This window comes from Microcaecilia unicolor, chromosome 10 (assembly GCF_901765095.1).
Source record: "Microcaecilia unicolor chromosome 10, aMicUni1.1, whole genome shotgun sequence".
NCBI lineage: Eukaryota > Metazoa > Chordata > Amphibia > Gymnophiona > Siphonopidae > Microcaecilia > Microcaecilia unicolor.
This window is the reverse complement of record NC_044040.1, coordinates 17,738,194-17,757,640: the sequence shown is the minus strand read 5'-3', so window position 1 is coordinate 17,757,640 and position 19,447 is coordinate 17,738,194. Positions and strand designations below refer to the sequence as shown.

The 19,447-nt window shown below is 50.9% G+C and overlaps 1 protein-coding gene across 1 annotated transcript in view; it reads right to left on the bottom strand.

Annotated features, from left to right (window-relative positions):
• Positions 1 to 19,447, bottom strand: part of LOC115479334 (putative cation exchanger C521.04c) — a gene marked incomplete at its 5' end in the record, with an annotated part of 107,400 nt that overhangs the window by 39,575 nt on the left and 48,378 nt on the right. Inside the window, 1 exon segment of the mRNA XM_030217208.1 lies at positions 8,870 to 9,011. Within this exon segment, the coding sequence (XP_030073068.1) occupies positions 8,870 to 9,011 (142 nt within the window).

Below are 19,447 nucleotides of genomic sequence, written 5' to 3'. Positions count from 1 at the left end.
CGAGATATGGGAACACATGCACCCCCAGCCTGCGAAGCGCCGCTGCTACCACAGCTAGGCACTTGGTGAACACCCTGGGCGCAGAGGCGAGCCCAAAGGGTAGCACACAGTACTGGAAGTGGCGTGTGCCCAACTGAAATCGCAGATACTGTCTGTGAGCTGGCAGTATCGGGATGTGTGTGTAGGCATCCTTCAAGTCCAGAGAGCATAGCCAATCGTTTTGCTGAATCATGGGGAGAAGGGTGCCCAGGGAAAGCATCCTGAACTTTTCTTTTTCGATAAATTTGTTCAGGGCCCTTAGGTCTAGGATGGGACGCATCCCCCCTGTTTTCTTTTCCACAAGGAAGTACCTGGAATAGAATCCCAGCCCTTCTTGCCCGGATGGCACGGGCTCGACCGCATTGGCGCTGAGAAGGGTGGAGAGTTCCTCTGCAAGTACCTTCTTGTGCTGGAAGCTGTAAGACTGAGCTCCCGGTGGACAATTTGGAGGTTTTGAGGTCAAATTGAGGGTGTACCCCTGCCGGACTATTTGCAGAACCCACTGATCGGAGGTTATGAGAGGCCACCTTTGGTGAAAAACTTTCAACCTCCCTCCGACTGGCAGGTCGCCCGGCACGGACACTTGGATGTCGGCTATGCTCTGCTGGAGCCAGTCAAAAGCTCGCCCCTTGCTTTTGCTGGGGAGCCGCGGGGCCTTGCTGATTCGCACGCTGCTGACGAGAGCGAGCGCGCTGGGGCTTAGCCTGGGCCGCAGGCTGTCGGGAAGGAGGATTGTACCTACGCTTGCCAGAAGTATAGGGAACAGTCTTCCTTCCCCCGAAAAATCGTCTACCTGTAGAGGTAGAAGCTGAAGGCTGCCGGCGGGCGAACTTGTCGAATGCGGTGTCCCGCTGGTGGAGAGACTCTACCACCTGTTCGACTTTTTCACCAAAAATATTGTCCGCACGGCAAGGCGAGTCCGCAATCCGCTGCTGGATTCTATTCTCCAGGTCGGCGGCACGCAGCCATGAGAGCCTGCGCATCACCACACCTTGAGCAGCGGCCCTGGACGCAACATCAAAAGTGTCATAAACTCCTCTGGCCAGGAATTTTCTGCACGCCTTCAGCTGCCTGACCACCTCCTGAAAAGGCTTGGCTTGCTCAGGGGGAAGAGCATCAACCAAGCCCGCCAACTGCCGCACATTGTTCCGCATGTGTATGCTCGTGTAGAGCTGGTAAGACTGGATCTTGGACACGAGCATAGAGGAATGGTAGGCCTTCCTCCCAAAGGAGTCTAAGGTTCTAGCGTCCTTGCCCGGGGGCGCCGAAGCATGTTCCCTAGAACTCTTAGCCTTCTTTAGGGCCAGATCCACAACTCCAGAGTCGTGAGGCAACTGGGTGCGCATCAGCTCTGGGTCCCCATGGATCCGGTACTGGGACTCGATCTTCTTGGGGATGTGGGGATTAGTTAAAGGTTTTGTCCAGTTCGCAAGCAATGTCTTCTTTAGGACATGGTGCAAGGGAACAGTGGACGCTTCCTTAGGTGGAGAAGGATAGTCCAGGAGCTCAAACATTTCAGCCCTGGGCTCGTCCTCCACAACCACCGGGAAGGGGATGGCCGTAGACATCTCCCGGACAAAGGAAGCGAAAGACAGACTCTCGGGAGGAGAAAGCTGTCTCTCAGGAGAGGGAGTGGGATCAGACGGAAGACCCTCAGACTCCTCGTCAGAGAAATATCTGGGATCTTCCTCTTCCTCCCACGAGGCCTCACCCTCGGTGTCAGACACAAGTTCACGGACCTGTGTCTGCAACCTCGCCCTGCTCGACTCGGTGGAACCCCGTCCACGGTGGGGGCGTCGAGAGGTAGACTCCCTCGCCCGCATCGGCGAAGCTCCCTCCGCCGATGTAGTCGGGGAGCCTTCCTGGGAGGTGGCCGCGGTCGGCACCGCACGCGGTACCGACGTCGGGGACCTCAACCTGGGCGATGGGCCAGCCGGCGCCGCGCTCGACGGTACCGGAGGCGCAAGCACCGCCGGTACCGGAGGGGTAGGGCGCAACAGCTCTCCCAGAATCTCTGGGAGAACGGCCCGGAGGCTCTCGTTCAGAGTGGCTGCAGAAAAAGGCTGAGAGGTCGATGCAGGCGTCGACGTCAGAACCTGTTCCGGGCGAGGAGGCTGTTCCGGGCTGTCCAGAGTGGAGCGCATCGACACCTCCTGAACAGAGGGTGAGCGGTCCTCTCGGTGCCGATGTCTACTGGGTGCCGAATCCCTCGGCGACCCAGAGCTCTCGGTGCCGACACGGGGAGGAGACCGGTGTCGATGCTTCTTCGACTTCTTCCGAAGCATGTCACCGGAACTCCCCGGCACCGACGAGGAGGACGTAGAATCCATCCGTCGCTTCCTCGGGGCCGAGACCGAAGAGGGTCGATCCCGGGGGGGCTGTACCGCAGGAGCCCTCAGGGTAGGAGGAGACCCACCCGAAGGCTCACCGCCACCAGCAGGGGAATGGACAGCCCTCACCTGCACTCCTGACGATGCACCTCCGTCCGACGACATCAGCAGACGAAGTCTCGGTACCACCGACGTCGATGCAGTCGCCCGATGCCTCGGCGCCGATGCAGAGGTCCGATGCCTCGATGCAGTCGATGGAGCGGCAGCCAAGGGAGAAGGTCCGGACGCTGACGACGTCGATGCACTCGATGCCTCCGGTGCCGATGCCGACGAAGAGCCCGAGAACAAAACGTTCCACTGGGCTAATCTCGCTACCTGAGTCCGCCTTTGTAACAGGGAACACAGACTGCAGTTCTGAGGGCGGTGCTGGGCCCCTAGACACTGAAGACACGCAGAGTGCCTATCAGTGAGCGAGATTACCCGGGCGCACTGGGTGCACTTCTTGAAGCCGCTGGAAGGCTTCGATGTCATGGGCGGAAAAATCACGCCGGCGAAATCAAAAGCCGAAATGGCGAAAATTGAAGCACCAAATTTAGAGGGAGAAAAATCTCGACCGAGGCCAAACTAGGCCTACCCCGACAACGAAAGTACATGAAAAACACGTCGAAAAGGACGCGCGAGGTCGACTCTCTGGGGCACGAACGGCGTAACAGGACCGTACCGAGCGCGGACGAAAGAAGACTGGCCGGCTCGAGCCGGTTTCGGGCGGGAAGACGGCTGCGCATGCGCAGTGCGCATGGGCGCGCGAGGACTAGCAAAGGCCTTTGCTAGTAAACTTTCCGATGGAGGGGGCTGCCGAGGACGTCAACCCATCAGTGAGAACAAGCAGCCTGCTTGTCCTCGGAGAAATATAGTTACACGTGTAACTGCAGGTGCCATTCTGTAAACTTAGCACCTAAATGCTATAGCCACAGATACAAAGGGGGTGTGTCTTGGAGTTGCATGCATAAGCTATAGAATACTATCACTTATGTGACTACCAACTTTAAGCATGACCATTTATACCAGCCTTTGACATGGCTTAAGTGCTCATGCCTAAAGTTAGGCACGTGCATGCTGACTATTCTCTATTCTATAATGTCCATTTTGCATGCAATTGAAATGATAAAATTAGTGCACCAGAAATTAAGCACAAAAAAATATGGGTTCTTTCTTGAATCTACAACATAGGTGTTCTCTTTAAGAAGAGGGCATAACAACGATATTTGTTGGAACCAAAAATAAATTCCAAACAAATATGACAAATATTCTGGGTGCCCGTCCCTAATAAATATCACCGATGTTCACTGGGGTCTGTCTTCAGGATTTATATGCTGTTTCAGCCACAAAGGAATATAAGTCAGAGTGTCCGCCTATATGTTTTATGTTAATTTTCTTACCATGTACGTATTTTATTGCCACACCACATGACTTTATTCCCTAAGGAGTGGACAGTTGCCACTCTGGTTTAAACAATCCATCAGGGTATGTCCATAAAGAGGGAACTTGCAAAAGCTAAATAGGGAGATTAAACCAAAGCCACACACAGATTCAAGTCCCAAGGAGGAATCACCGTATGCTTTAGCAGTCGGGGTAGTTTTACGCTTTTTAGGAAATGCACCACATCTAGATGGGAGGTCAACGCCCTGCCTTGAACTGGACCTCAGAAGCAAGCTAACGCTGCTATCTGCACCTTAAAAAGAGGCCAGCACCAACCCTCTATCCAGCCCATTCTGAAAAACAACCAAAACAACCCCCCCCACACACTACAAAAATGCCCATCACTATAGACCAAGAATAATATGCCTCTGTAGGGCTCCATGGTTCAACCTCATCTTGAGTATTGTGTTCAATTCTGGTCACCGTATCTCAAAAAACATACAGCGGAATTAGAAAAGGTTAGAAAAGCAACCAAAGGGGATGAACTCCACCCATATGAGAAAAGGCTAAAGAGGTTAGGGCTCTTCAGTTGGGAAAAGAGACGGCTGAGGTGGGGGGAGGGGGGGAATATGATATGATACAGTTCTACAAAATCCTGAGTGGTGCAGAATGGGTGAGTGAATTGATTTCTTCCTCTTTCAAGAAGTACAAAGACCAGGGGGATACTCAATGAAATTATACAGAAATACTTTTAAAACAGAGAGGAAATATGACCTTCAAATATCTGCCACACCCTGATATATGCCAGGAAGGTGGAGTGTCTTCTACAGCACAGCATGGTGGCAAAAATCACCATACCAGAATACCCTCTTTCCAGCCTCAACCTCTCAAAAGACAAGCCATAAGACAATATGGAGACAGGTCCTGCATCTGTAGTGGGACTGGCCTCAATTGGTCCTTTGTGCAGAAGATTCAATAGCCCATCTACTATCAGCCACACCAACTACCCTGGCCTAGTCTGGGACCACTAGCAACATAGAAATGTCGTGCTTCTCTACCCTGGATTACCCTACCCAGCAAGGGCCATGGAAGGCAGTCAAAGGAGATCAGATGGAAGCTATGGTTGTAATGCATTAGTCCCTTCCAATCCCTATTCTTTTCTGTAGCTGAAGAACCTGGGAACCTTGGCATTTGCTGTTTGCCATCAGATCCATTACTGGTCTCCCCCAGTGTTCTGACAATCCTCAAGGGGGCACCCTGCCCCAGGCTTCACTCTCCTGGATCCAGTATGTTTCTGCTCAAAATCAACTTGAGACATTTTCCAAGCTGGCTATATGTGCCATGGAAAGATCAAGCAGGTGACTCTCAGCCCATTCCATTGGCACTGCTTCTTCCTTTGCCACCAGGAGGCTTTCTGTACCAACTTGCTAATTCACACAGGCCACCTCCTCTTGCACTGTCTGACAAGACAACTGCCTTGCTGTGGACTAATGGAAAAACACCTGCAGCACCAGAAGAATTACTCTGGTCTCCAACCTATTTATATACCACTCTGCTTCAGGCCCTGGACCAAAGGTCCTGCACAACTTGCCCGACTGCACTCCACAGCCCTTGGAAGTGCAAGATACTGCAGCTATGGACCTCAAAACCTGCAGGTAGCATTGCTCTGTTGATCATGGCTTGCTCTCCAGTTTGAAACTCTCATTCCTGCTGAATATCAAAAAGCACTCCCAGATACTCCAACTCCTGGGAATAAGCTTGCACTTGGCTTGGTTGACCACCCAGTCCAACTGCTCCAAGAATTGGACCATGACTCATCTGGCTGGCCTTCCTTGGTGGACTACCTAGATCAACTAATTGTTCAGGTAAGTATGCACATGCACCAAGATCCCTTCTTTGTGTAATGCTGCCACAACCACAATCTCCCAAGAGAATGTTCTTGGGGCTATTGCCAACCCAAACGACAATATAAAATTGGAAATGTCAACTTAAAACAAACTGCAAAACAAAGGAATCTTTGATGTCCCCGATGACAGAAGCATATCCGTTCCCGATTCAAGTCCAAGGAGGTGAGTAAAAATCCCATTTTCTGACTGCCACAGTGACCACAGAGTCTCCATGCAGAATATGGAAGGCTGGAGGGCCTTACTGACCTGCGAAATCTAAAATAGGCTTAAAGGTTCCCTTTTCCATTGGCAGTAGAAAGTCGATGGAATAGCTCCCTTTAACTCACTCCTTTGGTAGAATGGGCACTACCACATCTTGCTGCACTAACCTCCCTAGGGTCACTCCAACTGACGTCACATTTTGCCAACAGCAACAGGAGACTCCATAAAACCATCCAACAAAGAATGTGCAAACTCCAGAGTATATCACTTGCTGAGGACTTCTAGGATCTAGTAGCCCAGTTATCTAGACCCACCTTTGATAAAAGTCTTAACCAACCTATTGCATGACCAGAAGGTGGGTGCCGACACCTTCACTGGTCCTGCATCACAACTGCCTCTAGTCAACGAAAGAACAGCCCTCTCTGAAAAAACCTGGAGCACGGTGTCACTAATTATTCCTGGGCAGTACCTCCTAGCCTCTTTGAAACACCCCCTGGCTGAAGAACTCCAGCTTGCACTCCTCTAGTAAACAAGGAACCTTGGACTCCAAGCTCTCAACTAAATTTTTCGATATCATCCTTGAACAATTTTTTCCTAAAAGGGGAGCTTACGGAGCTTCACCTTAGAACCTGTCTACAGCTCAGTGGAACAGCAAAAGAAATCTGGGTGCAGGCTCAAGAAGTACCATTCCCTTAGCCAAGGCTCTAATCAAGTCATATACAGGATCCACCAAGGCGGCCAAACCCATCGCAATATTAAGATCTGTATTTTTGTACTGGGCTGTGTTCACATCGGGATCCAAATTTTCAGGCTGTGTTCACATCGGGATCCAAAATTTCAGGCTAAACAACACACTATTTGTTTATTTACTGCTCAAATTCTTACATACGTCTGCTCAGTATATGTTGAGTTACCAGCCCCGAGTTTATTTTGAGGGTTTTTTTTTTCCCTTCACTTAAAAGCAACTTTTTCTCTCCCTGCACTTTACAAGCAAGAAACCTCTCTCTTTCCTCTGATGAGCTGGATCTACAACAGCAAAAGAAAAAACCTCCAGCGATCTGAATCAATTGGATCATCAAACAACATCAGGATGATATGCATAATGATGAAACCATAAACAGAACTCTGTGAATTAAAGTTCATATCTTTAACCTATACTATATGAAAAGGCGGCTGAGGGGAGATATGATAGAGGTTTATAAAATAATGAGTGAAGTTGAACGGTTAGATGTGAAGCGTCTGTTCACGCTTTCCAAAAATACTAAGACTAGGGGGCATGCGATGAAGCTACAAGGTAGTAAATTTAAAACGAATCTGAGAAAATGTTTCTTCACTCAACGTGTAATTAAACTCTGGAATTCATTGCCAGAGAATGTGGTAAAGGCGGTTAGCTTAGCGGAGTTTTAAAAAGGTTTGGACGGCTTCCTAAAGGAAAAGTCCATAGACCATTATTAAATGGACTTGGGGGAAATCCACTATTTCTGAGATAAGCAGTTCAAAATATTTTGTACATTTTTTGGATCTCGCCAGGTATCTGTGACCTGGTTTGGCCACTGTTGGAAACAGGATGCTGGGCTCGATGGACCTTTGGTCTTTCCCAGTATGGCAATACTTATGTACTTATCTCTAAATTTCTGATATCCTGCTGAAGCTCCCCCTCAATTAAACTTGCAAATAATCTCACAGAAGTGAAAGAGTCTCTAGATCGATGTCTCTAGTGAACAGAAGTGCCTGCTTATCAGCCTTCCTCAGGAGTTAGCAAAACTGTTATGGTCTGTGAAACAAAGAAAAAAAACTTGAGAAACAAATAGAAAGACCTCACATAGCTATGTGTCACTCTGGTATGGGCAATTTATGCCCAAAGCACAGAATATTAGGTAGCTATAAAATTCCCACACTACACAAGGCCTTGCACACATGGCATCCACCACTCAGCAAGTCAATCCTGTGCCAGCTGCTGCAAGCAAGGCAACACAATAGCTCATCTCCGGGCACTGCCATATGCAAACCAAAGCTTCATAGCTCCACTCTGTAAACCCCCTGCTCCTTATTAAACTCCTCTCCCCTCCTCCATGCCTGTACCAGCACTCACCAAGTCTGAGCAAAGCAGACACTCTGGATTGACAACAAAACAGAGGCCCCTCTAGAATTACACTAGGCATACTCTATAGGGCTCTTAATGTTTCCTCCCCAGGGAAGAGAGGGGAGCCAAAGCACATACCAATTCCATTATAAAGAGGGGAAGAAGGAGGGACCCAGACACCTGGGTGTAGCACGCCAAATCAGGAGACTAGGGCAAGTGCCCCTACTCAATGCCCTTTCAGTCAAGTTCCTCTGACTTTTGTGTGTTTGAAGGATCTGACCCTTCTCTACAGTGTTCCTTTTGGGCTAAAAGCCTCCACAGAGGCCTGACTCAGCTTGACCAGTTCTAGACAATAAAGGTTAGCACACCTACTATCTGCTGGAGATAGAGATATTGGTTGGCTGTGGACTGAACAGCGCAGTTGTGTTAATTTTGAAACCAGTTGTTCTCAGTCTCCATCTGCTGGCAGAAGTGCATAACCCATGTGTCTGGAATAAGCTGTAAGGATGCTAAGGAATGGATTGCTACTATCTATAGCAAGAATTACATCTGCTGGGCTGTTTCATCACACCACCAACACATTTGTATTTTGGGATTTGTTCTATTTTCCATTTCCCGAGCTGCAGTCAGTTAGAGTTCACTGTCTTGTGACAGACTGCACCATCTCAAGTGATAAAAACAAACTTAAAAAAAAATCTTTTCACTTGAACTGTGTAAAAATTTTAAACCACCAAGAACTCACCTACAAATAAGCAGCATATGTGAATATTTTCTCTCCCCTCTCCTCCTACTGCTGTCTGAGGAGGAACATTCCATCTTGAAAAAATACACAATAAAAGGTACAAAACAAGATGATTACCCACCCCATCTGCAGTCAAGTCTAGCCTCACCTGGCAATAGCCATGCCAATGCAGTAGGAAAGAGGCATAATAGAGACCAATGAGAGAGTGAATTTGACAGGAGAGCTGGAGTACTGGTTCTGACTGTCAGAGTATCCAAGACCTAGTGTGACAATCACCAGAAGCATCAAGTCTGTGCACACAGCAGGTTAAGGAAAAAAGGATTAACACACAAAGTTGCTTAATTTTTTTTGGCAGAGTGGGCATCATTTTAAAACAAGACCACTTCCAAAAACTACAGGCAAAACATGATATATTTGTATTTGTTATCAACCGTAATGACAATCACCACTACGATACTTTGTAAGCCACATTGAGCCTGCAAATAGGTGGGAAAATGTGGGGTACAAATGTAACAAATTGATATATATATATATATATATATATAAGAACTCTCAGCTCAAGGGACAGGACAAGGTGCATTTGTGGTTCTGAGCTTCAACTATATTAGGAATGGTTTTGGTATCCTGCAGACCTAAGCAAAACCTATACTACAGAGTTATAATTAGGTGTCTCCATACTGAATCCAGAGACGCTGCAGGTCACTATGAAGCTATATTAGTAGGACTACATATAAATATATACAGTGATCTACACGGTGCCATCCCTCCCTCTAGTGTTATTCACAAGCACTTGCATTGCCCAATGAATTATACAGAAACAGAAAACAGATAGAACGAAGGGGGTAGTCTAACTTATTAGGGACCAAGTACTCACAGTTTATAGAAATAGTAGCCCTTACGTGGGACACAGGCACAAAAAACTGACATGTATGTGTTTAAGTATTAGGCACTCTTCTAAAAAGTACACACCACAGTCACTTGGCACTTAACTGCAAAGGAGAATATATGTGGATAGAGATGGAAGGACCATGGGTGTGTCATGTGACACATGCAACTAATAGAAAGGAGAAATTAGATTTTACCTAATTTAAACTTGAATCTCTCCAGACCATTCCCGATGAGTGGGTATATGCACACCTACCAGCAGAGGCAGACTGAGAACTACTGACTGATGTCACTGTATAAGGGTCCTCTGCAATCCTAACCCATTCAGTATTTTTATTGACAGAGCAGAGGTAATCACCAATCCCAGAACCTGAACAAGATCAAGAATAGATTCCCTAGTCATCCCAAGGGGAGAAGGAAGCAACCGAACCAGTGGCGTTCCTAGGTCGGCTGCCACCTGGGGCAGATCGCCGCTGCCCCCCCCCCCCCCCCCCCGCAGCATCAACACCCCCCTCCCCCAAAGCATCAGCATACCTGGCATCAACACACACTGCTGGAGGGGTGTTGGGAGCAGCCGCGCGGCTGTCGGCTCCGCTGGCTCCCTCTGCCCCGGAACAGGAAGTAACCTGTTCCGGGGCAGAGGGAGCAGGGAACCAGCGGAGCAGGGAACCAGCGGAGCAGACAGGCGCGCGCAGCTGCTCTCTGCACCCCTCCAGCAGCGTGCACCCGGGGCAGACCGCCCCCACCGCCCCGCCCTTGGTATGCCAAATATAACCCGGAAGGAAATGACTGACATAAATAGACCATACAAAGCTCAGCTCAAGACCTCCTACCCCAAATACACACTGTTCAGAGAACAGCTTCCCAGGTGGTATTTGGGATTAATCTGGAGAGACTCAAGGAAAGTTAGCAGGCAAGATCTAATTTCTCTTTCCTTATTACCTGCTCCAGACCATTCCCTACAAGTGGAAAATACCAAAGCTCGCCAGGTGCCCTTGGCCTGGATTGGCCGCTGTCGTGGACAGGATGCTGGGCTCGATGGACCTTTGGTCTTTTCCCAGTGTGGCATTACTTATGTATGACGGTAGGACACTGAAGCCCCAAAAGTGTAATCTTTTTTTGCCTGGACATCCAGCCTATAATAATTCACAAAGGAACAAAACAACCACCAAGTTTCGACCCTGCAGGAAGAAAGTTCAGCCTGAGCCCTAGTTGAATGCACCCTCAACACCTCTGGTACCAGGCTGCCACTGAGCAAGTATGTCGAAGAAAAGTCTTAACTCAACGAACTACAGAGGCCTTGGACGCTGCTTTCCCTTTCTGTGAACCAGCAAAGAGTGCAAAGTCAGTCTGTATTACAAAATTCCTCTGTTTTCTGCAAGTAATACCGCAAAGCCCAGTGGATATCAAGATGGAAGAGAGTTGGGGGAATCCTTCCCACAAAAAAAGGCAAAGAAGTCGACCGGCATGAAATGGTGAAAGCACCTTAGGCAGAAAGGAAGGAACATAGTAGTAACATAGTAAATGACAGCAGAAAAAGACCTGCATGGTCCATCCAGTCTGCCCAACAAGATAAACTCATATGTGCTACTTTTTGTGTATACCCTACTTTGATTTGTACCTGTCCTCTTCAGGGCACAGACCGTATAAGTCAAAGATATCTTTCACTGAGAAAAGATGCAAGGATATCTTTTACTGAGAAAAGATAAGGAAAGGCTTCCTACGTGATTGAAGCCTGCAACTCAGAAATATACCTGGCTGAGGTGATCGCTACCAAAAATATCACCTTCAGAGAGAGAGCCTTAAGGGATACCTGCTTTAAGGGCTCAAACAGCATCTTGACCGAGGCAGACAACACCAAATTCAAATTTCACGTAGGGACAACCTGCTGGAAAGCGAATGCTACATACCTGTAGAAGGTATTCTCCGAGGACAGCAGGCTGATTGTTCTCACTGATGGGTGACGTCCTCGGCAGCCCCTCCAATCGGAATCTTCCTAGCAAAGACCTTTGCTAGCTCTCGCGCGCATGCGCGGCCGTCTTCCCGCCCGAAACCGGCTCGAGCCGGCCAGTCCAGTATGTAGCAAGACAATACACTTCAAGGGAAGACTCAACTCCAAAGGGGAGGCGGGCGGGTTTGTGAGAACAATCAGCCTGCTGTCCTCGGAGAATACCTTCTACAGGTATGTAGCATTCGCTTTCTCCGAGGACAAGCAGGCTGCTTGTTCTCACTGATGGGGTATCCCTAGCCCCCAGGCTCACTCAAAACAACAACCATGGTCAATTGGGCCTCGCAACGGCGAGGACATAACTGAGATTGACCTAAAAAATTTACCAACTAACTGAGAGTGCAGCCTGGAACAGAACAAACAGGGCCCTCGGGGGGTGGAGTTGGATCCTAAAGCCCAAACAGGTTCTGAAGAACTGACTGCCCGAACCGACTGTCGCGTCGGGTATCCTGCTGCAGGCAGTAATGAGATGTGAATGTGTGGACAGAAGACCACGTCGCAGCTTTGCAAATTTCTTCAATAGAGGCTGACTTCAAGTGGGCTACCGACGCAGCCATGGCTCTAACATTATGAGCCGTGACATGACCCTCAAGAGCCAGCCCCGCCTGGGCGTAAGTGAAGGAAATGCAATCTGCTAGCCAATTGGATATGGTGCGTTTCCCTACAGCCACTCCCCTCCTATTGGGATCAAAAGAAACAAACAATTGGGCGGACTGTCTGTGGGGCTGTGTCCGCTCCAGATAGAAGGCCAATGCTCTCTTGCAGTCCAATGTGTGCAGCTGACGTTCAGCAGGGCAGGAATGAGGACGGGGAAAGAATGTTGGCAAGACAATTGACTGGTTCAGATGGAACTCCGACACGACCTTTGGCAAGAACTTAGGGTGAGTGCGGAGGACTACTCTGTTATGATGAAATTTGGTGTAAGGGGCCTGAGCTACCAGGGCCTGAAGCTCACTGACTCTACGAGCTGAAGTAACTGCCACCAAGAAAATGACCTTCCAGGTCAAGTACTTCGGATGGCAGGAATTCAGTGGCTCAAAAGGAGGTTTCATCAGCTGGGTGAGAACGACATTGAGATCCCATGACACTGTAGGAGGCTTGACAGGGGGCTTTGACAAAAGCAAACCTCTCATGAAGCGAACAACTAAAGGCTGTCCTGAGATCGGCTTACCTTCCACATGGTAATGGTATGCACTGATTGCGCTAAGGTGAACTCTTACAGAGTTGGTCTTGAGACCAGACTCAGACAAGTGCAGAAGGTATTCAAGCAGGGTCTGTGTAGGACAAGAGCGAGGAGCTAGGGCCTTGCTGTCACACCAGACGGCAAACCTCCTCCACAGAAAGAAGTAACTCCTCTTAGTGGAATCTTTCCTGGAAGCAAGCAAGATGCGGGAGACACCCTCTGACAGACCCAAAGAGGCAAAGTCTACGCTCTCAACATCCAGGCCGTGAGAGCCAGGGACCGGAGGCTGGGATGCAGAAGAGCCCCTTCGTCCTGCGTGATGAGGGTCGGAAAACACTCCAATCTCCACGGTTCTTCGGAGGATAACTCCAGAAGAAGGGGGAACCAGATCTGACGCGGCCAAAAAGGAGCAATCAGAATCATGGTGCCTCGGTCTTGCTTGAGTTTCAACAAAGTCTTCCCCACCAGAGGGATGGGAGGATAAGCATACAGCAGGCCCTCCCCCCAATCCAGGAGGAAGGCATCCGATGCTAGTCTGCCGGGGGCCTGAAGCCTGGAACAGAACTGAGGGACTTTGTGGTTCACTCGAGATGCGAAGAGATCCACCAAGGGGGTGCCCCACGCTTGGAAGATCTGGCGCACCACTCTGGAGTTGAGCGACCACTCGTGAGGTTGCATAATCCGGCTCAGTCTGTCGGCCAGACTGTTGTTTACGCCTGCCAGATATGTGGCTTGGAGTACCATGCCGAGACGGCGAGCCCAAAGCCACATGCTGACGGCTTCCTGACACAGGGGGCGAGATCCGGTGCCCCCCTGCTTGTTGACATAGTACATGGCAACCTGGTTGTCTGTCTGAATTTGGATAATTTGATGGGACAGCCGATCTCTGAAAGCCTTCAGAGCGTTCCAGATCGCTCGCAACTCCAGGAGATTGATCTGTAGACCGCGTTCCTGGAGGGACCAGCTTCCTTGGGTGTGAAGCCCATCGACATGAGCTCCCCATCCCAGGAGAGACGCATCCGTTGTCAGCACTTTTTGTGGCTGAGGAATTTGGAAAGGACGTCCCAGAGTCAAATTGGACCAGATTGTCCACCAATACAGGGATTCGAGAAAACTCGTGGACAGGTGGATCACGTCTTCTAGACCCCCAGCAGCCTGATACCACTGGGAGGCTAGGGTCCATTGAGCAGATCTCATGTGAAGACGGGCCATGGGAGTCACATGAACTGTGGAGGCCATGTGGCCCAGCAATCTCAACATCTGCCGAGCTGTGATCTGCCGGGACGCTCGCACCCGCGAGACGAGGGACAACAAGTTGTTGGCTCTCGCCTCTGGGAGATAGGCGCGAGCCGTCCGAGAATCCAGCAGAGCTCCTATGAATTCGAGTTTCTGCACTGGGAGAAGATGGGACTTTGGATAATTTATCACAAACCCCAGTAGCTCCAGGAGGCGAATAGTCATCTGCATGGACTGCAGGGCTCCTGCCTCGGATGTGTTCTTCACCAGCCAATCGTCGAGATATGGGAACACGTGCACCCCCAGCCTGCGAAGCGCCGCTGCTACCACAGCTAGGCACTTTGTGAACACCCTGGGCGCAGAGGCAAGCCCAAAGGGTAGCACACAGTACTGGAAGTGGCGTGTGCCCAACTGAAATCGCAGATACTGTCTGTGAGCTGGCAGTATCGGGATGTGTGTGTAGGCATCCTTCAAGTCCAGAGAGCATAGCCAATCGTTTTGCTGAATCATGGGGAGAAGGGTGCCCAGGGAAAGCATCCTGAACTTTTCTTTTACGAGATATTTGTTCAGGGCCCTTAGGTCTAGGATGGGACGCATGCCCCCTGTTTTCTTTTCCACAAGGAAGTACCTGGAATAGAATCCCAGCCCTTCTTGCCCGGATGGCACGGGCTCGACCGCATTGGCGCTGAGAAGGGCGGAGAGTTCCTCTGCAAGTACCTGCTTGTGCTGGAAGCTGTAAGACTGAGCTCCCGGTGGACAATTTGGAGGTTTGGAGGCCAAATTGAGGGTGTATCCTTGCCGGACTATTTGCAGAACCCACTGATCGGAGGTTATGAGAGGCCACCTTTGGTGAAAAGCTTTCAACCTCCCTCCGACTGGCAGGTCGCCCGACACTGACACTTGGATGTCGGCTATGCTCTGCTGGAGCCAGTCAAAAGCTCGCCCCTTGCTTTTGCTGGGGAGCCGCGGGGCCTTGCTGAGGCGCACGCTGCTGACGAGAGCGAGCGCGCTGGGGCTTAGCCTGGGCCGCAGGCTGTCGGGAAGGAGGATTGTACCTACGCTTACCAGAAGTATAGGGAACAGTCTTCCTTCCCCCGAAAAATCGTCTACCTGTAGAGGTAGAAGCTGAAGGCTGCCGGCGGGAGAACTTGTCGAATGCGGTGTCCCGCTGGTGGAGAGACTCTACCACCTGCTCGACTTTTTCTCCAAAAATGTTGTCCGCACGGCAAGGCGAGTCCGCAATCCGCTGCTGGATTCTATTCTCCAGGTCGGCGGCACGCAGCCATGAGAGCCTGCGCATCACCACACCTTGAGCAGCGGCCCTGGACGCAACATCAAAAGTGTCATAAACTCCTCTGGCCAGGAATTTTCTGCACGCCTTCAGCTGCCTGACCACCTCCTGAAAAGGCTTGGCTTGCTCAGGGGGAAGAGCATCAACCAAGCCCGCCAACTGTCGCACATTATTCCGCATGTGTATGCTCGTGTAGAGCTGGTAAGACTGAATTTTGGCCACGAGCATAGAGGAATGGTAGGCCTTCCTCCCAAAGGAGTCTAAGGTTCTAGAGTCTTTGCCCGGGGGCGCCGAAGCATGCTCCCTAGAACTCTTAGCCTTCTTTAGGGCCAGATCCACAACTCCAGAGTCGTGAGGCAACTGAGTGCGCATCAGCTCTGGGTCCCCATGGATCCGGTACTGGGACTCGATCTTCTTGGGGATGTGGGGATTAGTTAAAGGCTTGGTCCAGTTCGCCAGCAATGTCTTTTTGAGGACATGGTGCAGGGGAACAGTGGACGCTTCCTTAGGTGGAGAAGGATAGTCCAGGAGCTCAAACATTTCAGCCCTGGGCTCGTCCTCCACAACCACCGGGAAGGGGATGGCCGTAGACATCTCCCGGACAAAGGAAGCAAAAGACAGACTCTCGGGAGGAGAAAGCTGTCTTTCAGGAGAGGGAGTGGGATCAGAAGGAAGACCCTCAGACTCCTCGTCAGAGAAATATCTGGGATCTTCTTCTTCTTCCCACGAGGCCTCACCCTCGGTGTCAGACACAAGTTCACGGACCTGCGTCTGCAACCGCGCCCGGCTCGACTCCGTGGAGCCACGTCCACGATGGGGGCGTCGAGAGGTAGACTCCCTCGCCCGCATCGGCGAAGCTCCCTCCGCCGACGTAGTCGGGGAGCCCTCCTGGGAGGTGGCCGCAGTCGGCACCGCACGCGGTACCGACGTCGGGAACCTCACCCCGGGCGATGGGCCAGCCGGCGCCACGCTCGACGGTACCGGAGGGGTAGGGCGCAACAGCTCTCCCAGAATCTCTGGGAAAACGGCCCGGAGGCTCTCGTTCAGAGCGGCTGCAGAGAAAGGCATAGAGGTCGATGCAGGCGTCGACGTCAGAACCTGTTCCGGGCGTGGAGGCTGTTCCGGGCTGGCCAGAGTGGAGCGCATCGACACCTCTTGAACAGAGGGTGAGCGGTCCTCTCGGTGCCGATGCCTGCTGGGTGCCGAATCCCTCGGCGACCCAGAGCTCTCGGTGCCGACGCGGGGAGGGGACCGGTGTCGATGCTTCTTCGACTTCTTCCGAAGCATGTCACCGGAGCTCCCCGGCACCGACGAGGAGGACGTAGAATCCATCCGTCGCTTCCTCGGGGCCGAGACCGAAGAGGGTCGATCTCGGGGGGGCTGTACCGCAGGAGCCCTCAGGGTAGGAGGAGACCCACCCGAGGGCTCACCGCCACCAGCAGGGGAATGGACAGCCCTCACCTGCACTCCACTCGATGCACCACCGTCCGACGACATCAGGAGACGAGGTCCCGGTACCACCGACGTCGATGCAGCTATCCGATGTCTCGGCGCCGATGCAGAGGGCCGATGCCTCGATGCACTCGATGCACTGGCAGCCAAGGATGAAGGTCTGGACGCTGATGACGTCGATGCACACGATGACCCCGGTGCCGATGCCGACGAAGAGCCCGAGAACAAAACGTTCCACTGGGCTAATCTCGCCACTTGAGTCCGCCTTTGTAACAAGGAACACAGACTACAGTTCTGGGGACGGTGCTCGGCCCCCAGACACTGAAGACACGAAGAGTGCCTATCAGTGAGCGAGATTACCCGGGCGCACTGGGTGCACTTCTTGAAGCCGCTGGAAGGCTTCGATGTCATGGGCGGAAAAATCACGCCGGCGAAGTCAAAATCCGAAATGACGAATTTGGAGCACCAAAACTTTAAGGGAGAAAAAATCTCGACCGAGGCCGAAAAGAGGCCTACCCCGACGACGAAAGAAAACTTACCGGGGCAAAACTGGAAATACGGGAAGGGGCAAACGAAACCCAAGGGGGTTTTCGGAGCACTTTCCGAACGAAAATACAACTTTTCCGAAGAAAAACACGTCGATTAAGATAACGGACGCGCGAGGTCGACTCTCCGGGGCTCGACACGACAAAAACACAGCCGTACCGAGTGCGGACGAAAGAAGACTGGCCGGCTCGAGCCGGTTTCGGGTGGGAAGACGGCCGCGCGGGCGCGCGAGAGCTAGCAAAGGTCTTTGCTAGGAAGATTCCGATTGGAGGGGCTGCCGAGGACGTCACCCATCAGTGAGAACAAGCAGCCTGCTTGTCCTCGGAGAAAGGAGGCTTACTTAACTCCCTAGGAAAAAAAACCCCGCAAAAGGTCCATATGCCTAGCAATCGTCCCACCCTAAACCGAACCCTGAAAGCAACTGAAACCAAATGCACATGAAGGGAAGACTGGCCCTCTCTCTAAACGACCCTGTCCTGACACCAAGCTTTGAAAATGTGCCAGACATGAATATATGCCAAGGCTGTAGACTGCTTCCTAGAACTCAACGTGCGAATGATACCTGGCAAATAACCCTACTTCAGCAGTTTTGCCTGCTCAACAGCCAAGCCGTAAGCAAGAACCAAGCCACGTCTGGCATCTGAACAGTACCCTGAAGGAGCAGATTGTTTACTGAGGGCAGCCGAACCAGATCACCTACTTGCAACTAAACCAGAACCCTGTACCTAGAGCGCCTCGATCACACTGGAGCCACTACCACCACCTGACTGCTTTGACTGAATCTTTTGAAGAATATGGCTTATTAGCAGCCAAGGAGGGAAAACATGCAACAGCCCTAGCAGACGCCGGAGCAAGATCTTGTGCACGGGGGGAGGGGGGTCTCAACTGAGGTGACGAAGACACTAGCAAGGATCACATGATGGCGGCATTCTGAGCGGTGGCTCTTGCGTCTAGCTCCACTCTCAATTCTCATAATGTTGCCTCAAATGTGCAGCAATTCACAAGTTTCTTGGACTTTCTGGTGGGCAGCAAACACTGGTACTTACTGGTGGGGGACCATGGATGTGGCATGCCACTTCACACACTGTGACCGGCAAAGCAGAAGCCCCGAGTCATCCACAATGATATCATGTGCCTCACCGCCACCACCACCAGGAGGAAGCAATCGTAGAACTCTCCCGAAATCAAACTGGCTAAACTACAGGCAACTATGGATGAGATAAAAGGCCTGGAGAACCAGGTGACCAGGCTCACACATGTGGAACACTGCACACTGCAGCACGGGGAACTGGAAGGGAAGGTGCAGGGCCTGGCAGAACGCTGCAAATCTACTCAACCTCCTGGAAAATCAGGAAAACGGAGGCAAGCAGAATAATTTGCGCATCATAGGAGTGCCTGAAGCAGTGTCAAAGGATTTGTTGACACTTGTGGAAACCTGGCTCCTGCAGAAGCTAGGTATGGATGTTGAAATTGAGTGAGTTAATCATGTTGGACCTCAATGACTGGACACACAACAGCCTCCATCTGTGCTGGCCCGGGTGCTCAATTTTGCAGAGAAAGAGCACTTGATCTATAATCATAAAACCTGCACATTGAAATTGGCAAGCTGCTTCTGCTTAATGACCTTTGTGGTCAGGTGGCAGCCAACAGACACGCTCTGGCGCCCTATTGACCAACACTTTGGAAGAACAAAGCTTTTTTGCAAGGTTTACGTTGATCCCTGTATGCAGAGATCTCTAATTTGGACTGCACAGGGTGTGACTTACTTTGTGCGTCACCTGTAAGTTTTCCATTGTGCCCTTCATTACTGTTTATTGCAGTTTCAATTTTTGGGCACCCTTGGGCCCATGGATATCTGACATTCTGTTATGCCTCTCTACTTTGTTAATCCCGTTTTTTAGGGATTTCATGATCTGAGGTGGTAGACAGACTATGAAGGTGTTGCCTTTGTTGACATGATTTTATGAGTGTCAAACACTGCCCATTTGTCACATTTTCAGATACTGCTATTTCCAATGGACTATTTGTGAATATGGTGTGGGATAGGGGACGGGGGTAGAGTGAATACTATGGGGGGGGGCTGGCTTTTTTTTTGCTAGTATGGGTTTGGTCTGTAGGGGTTGGG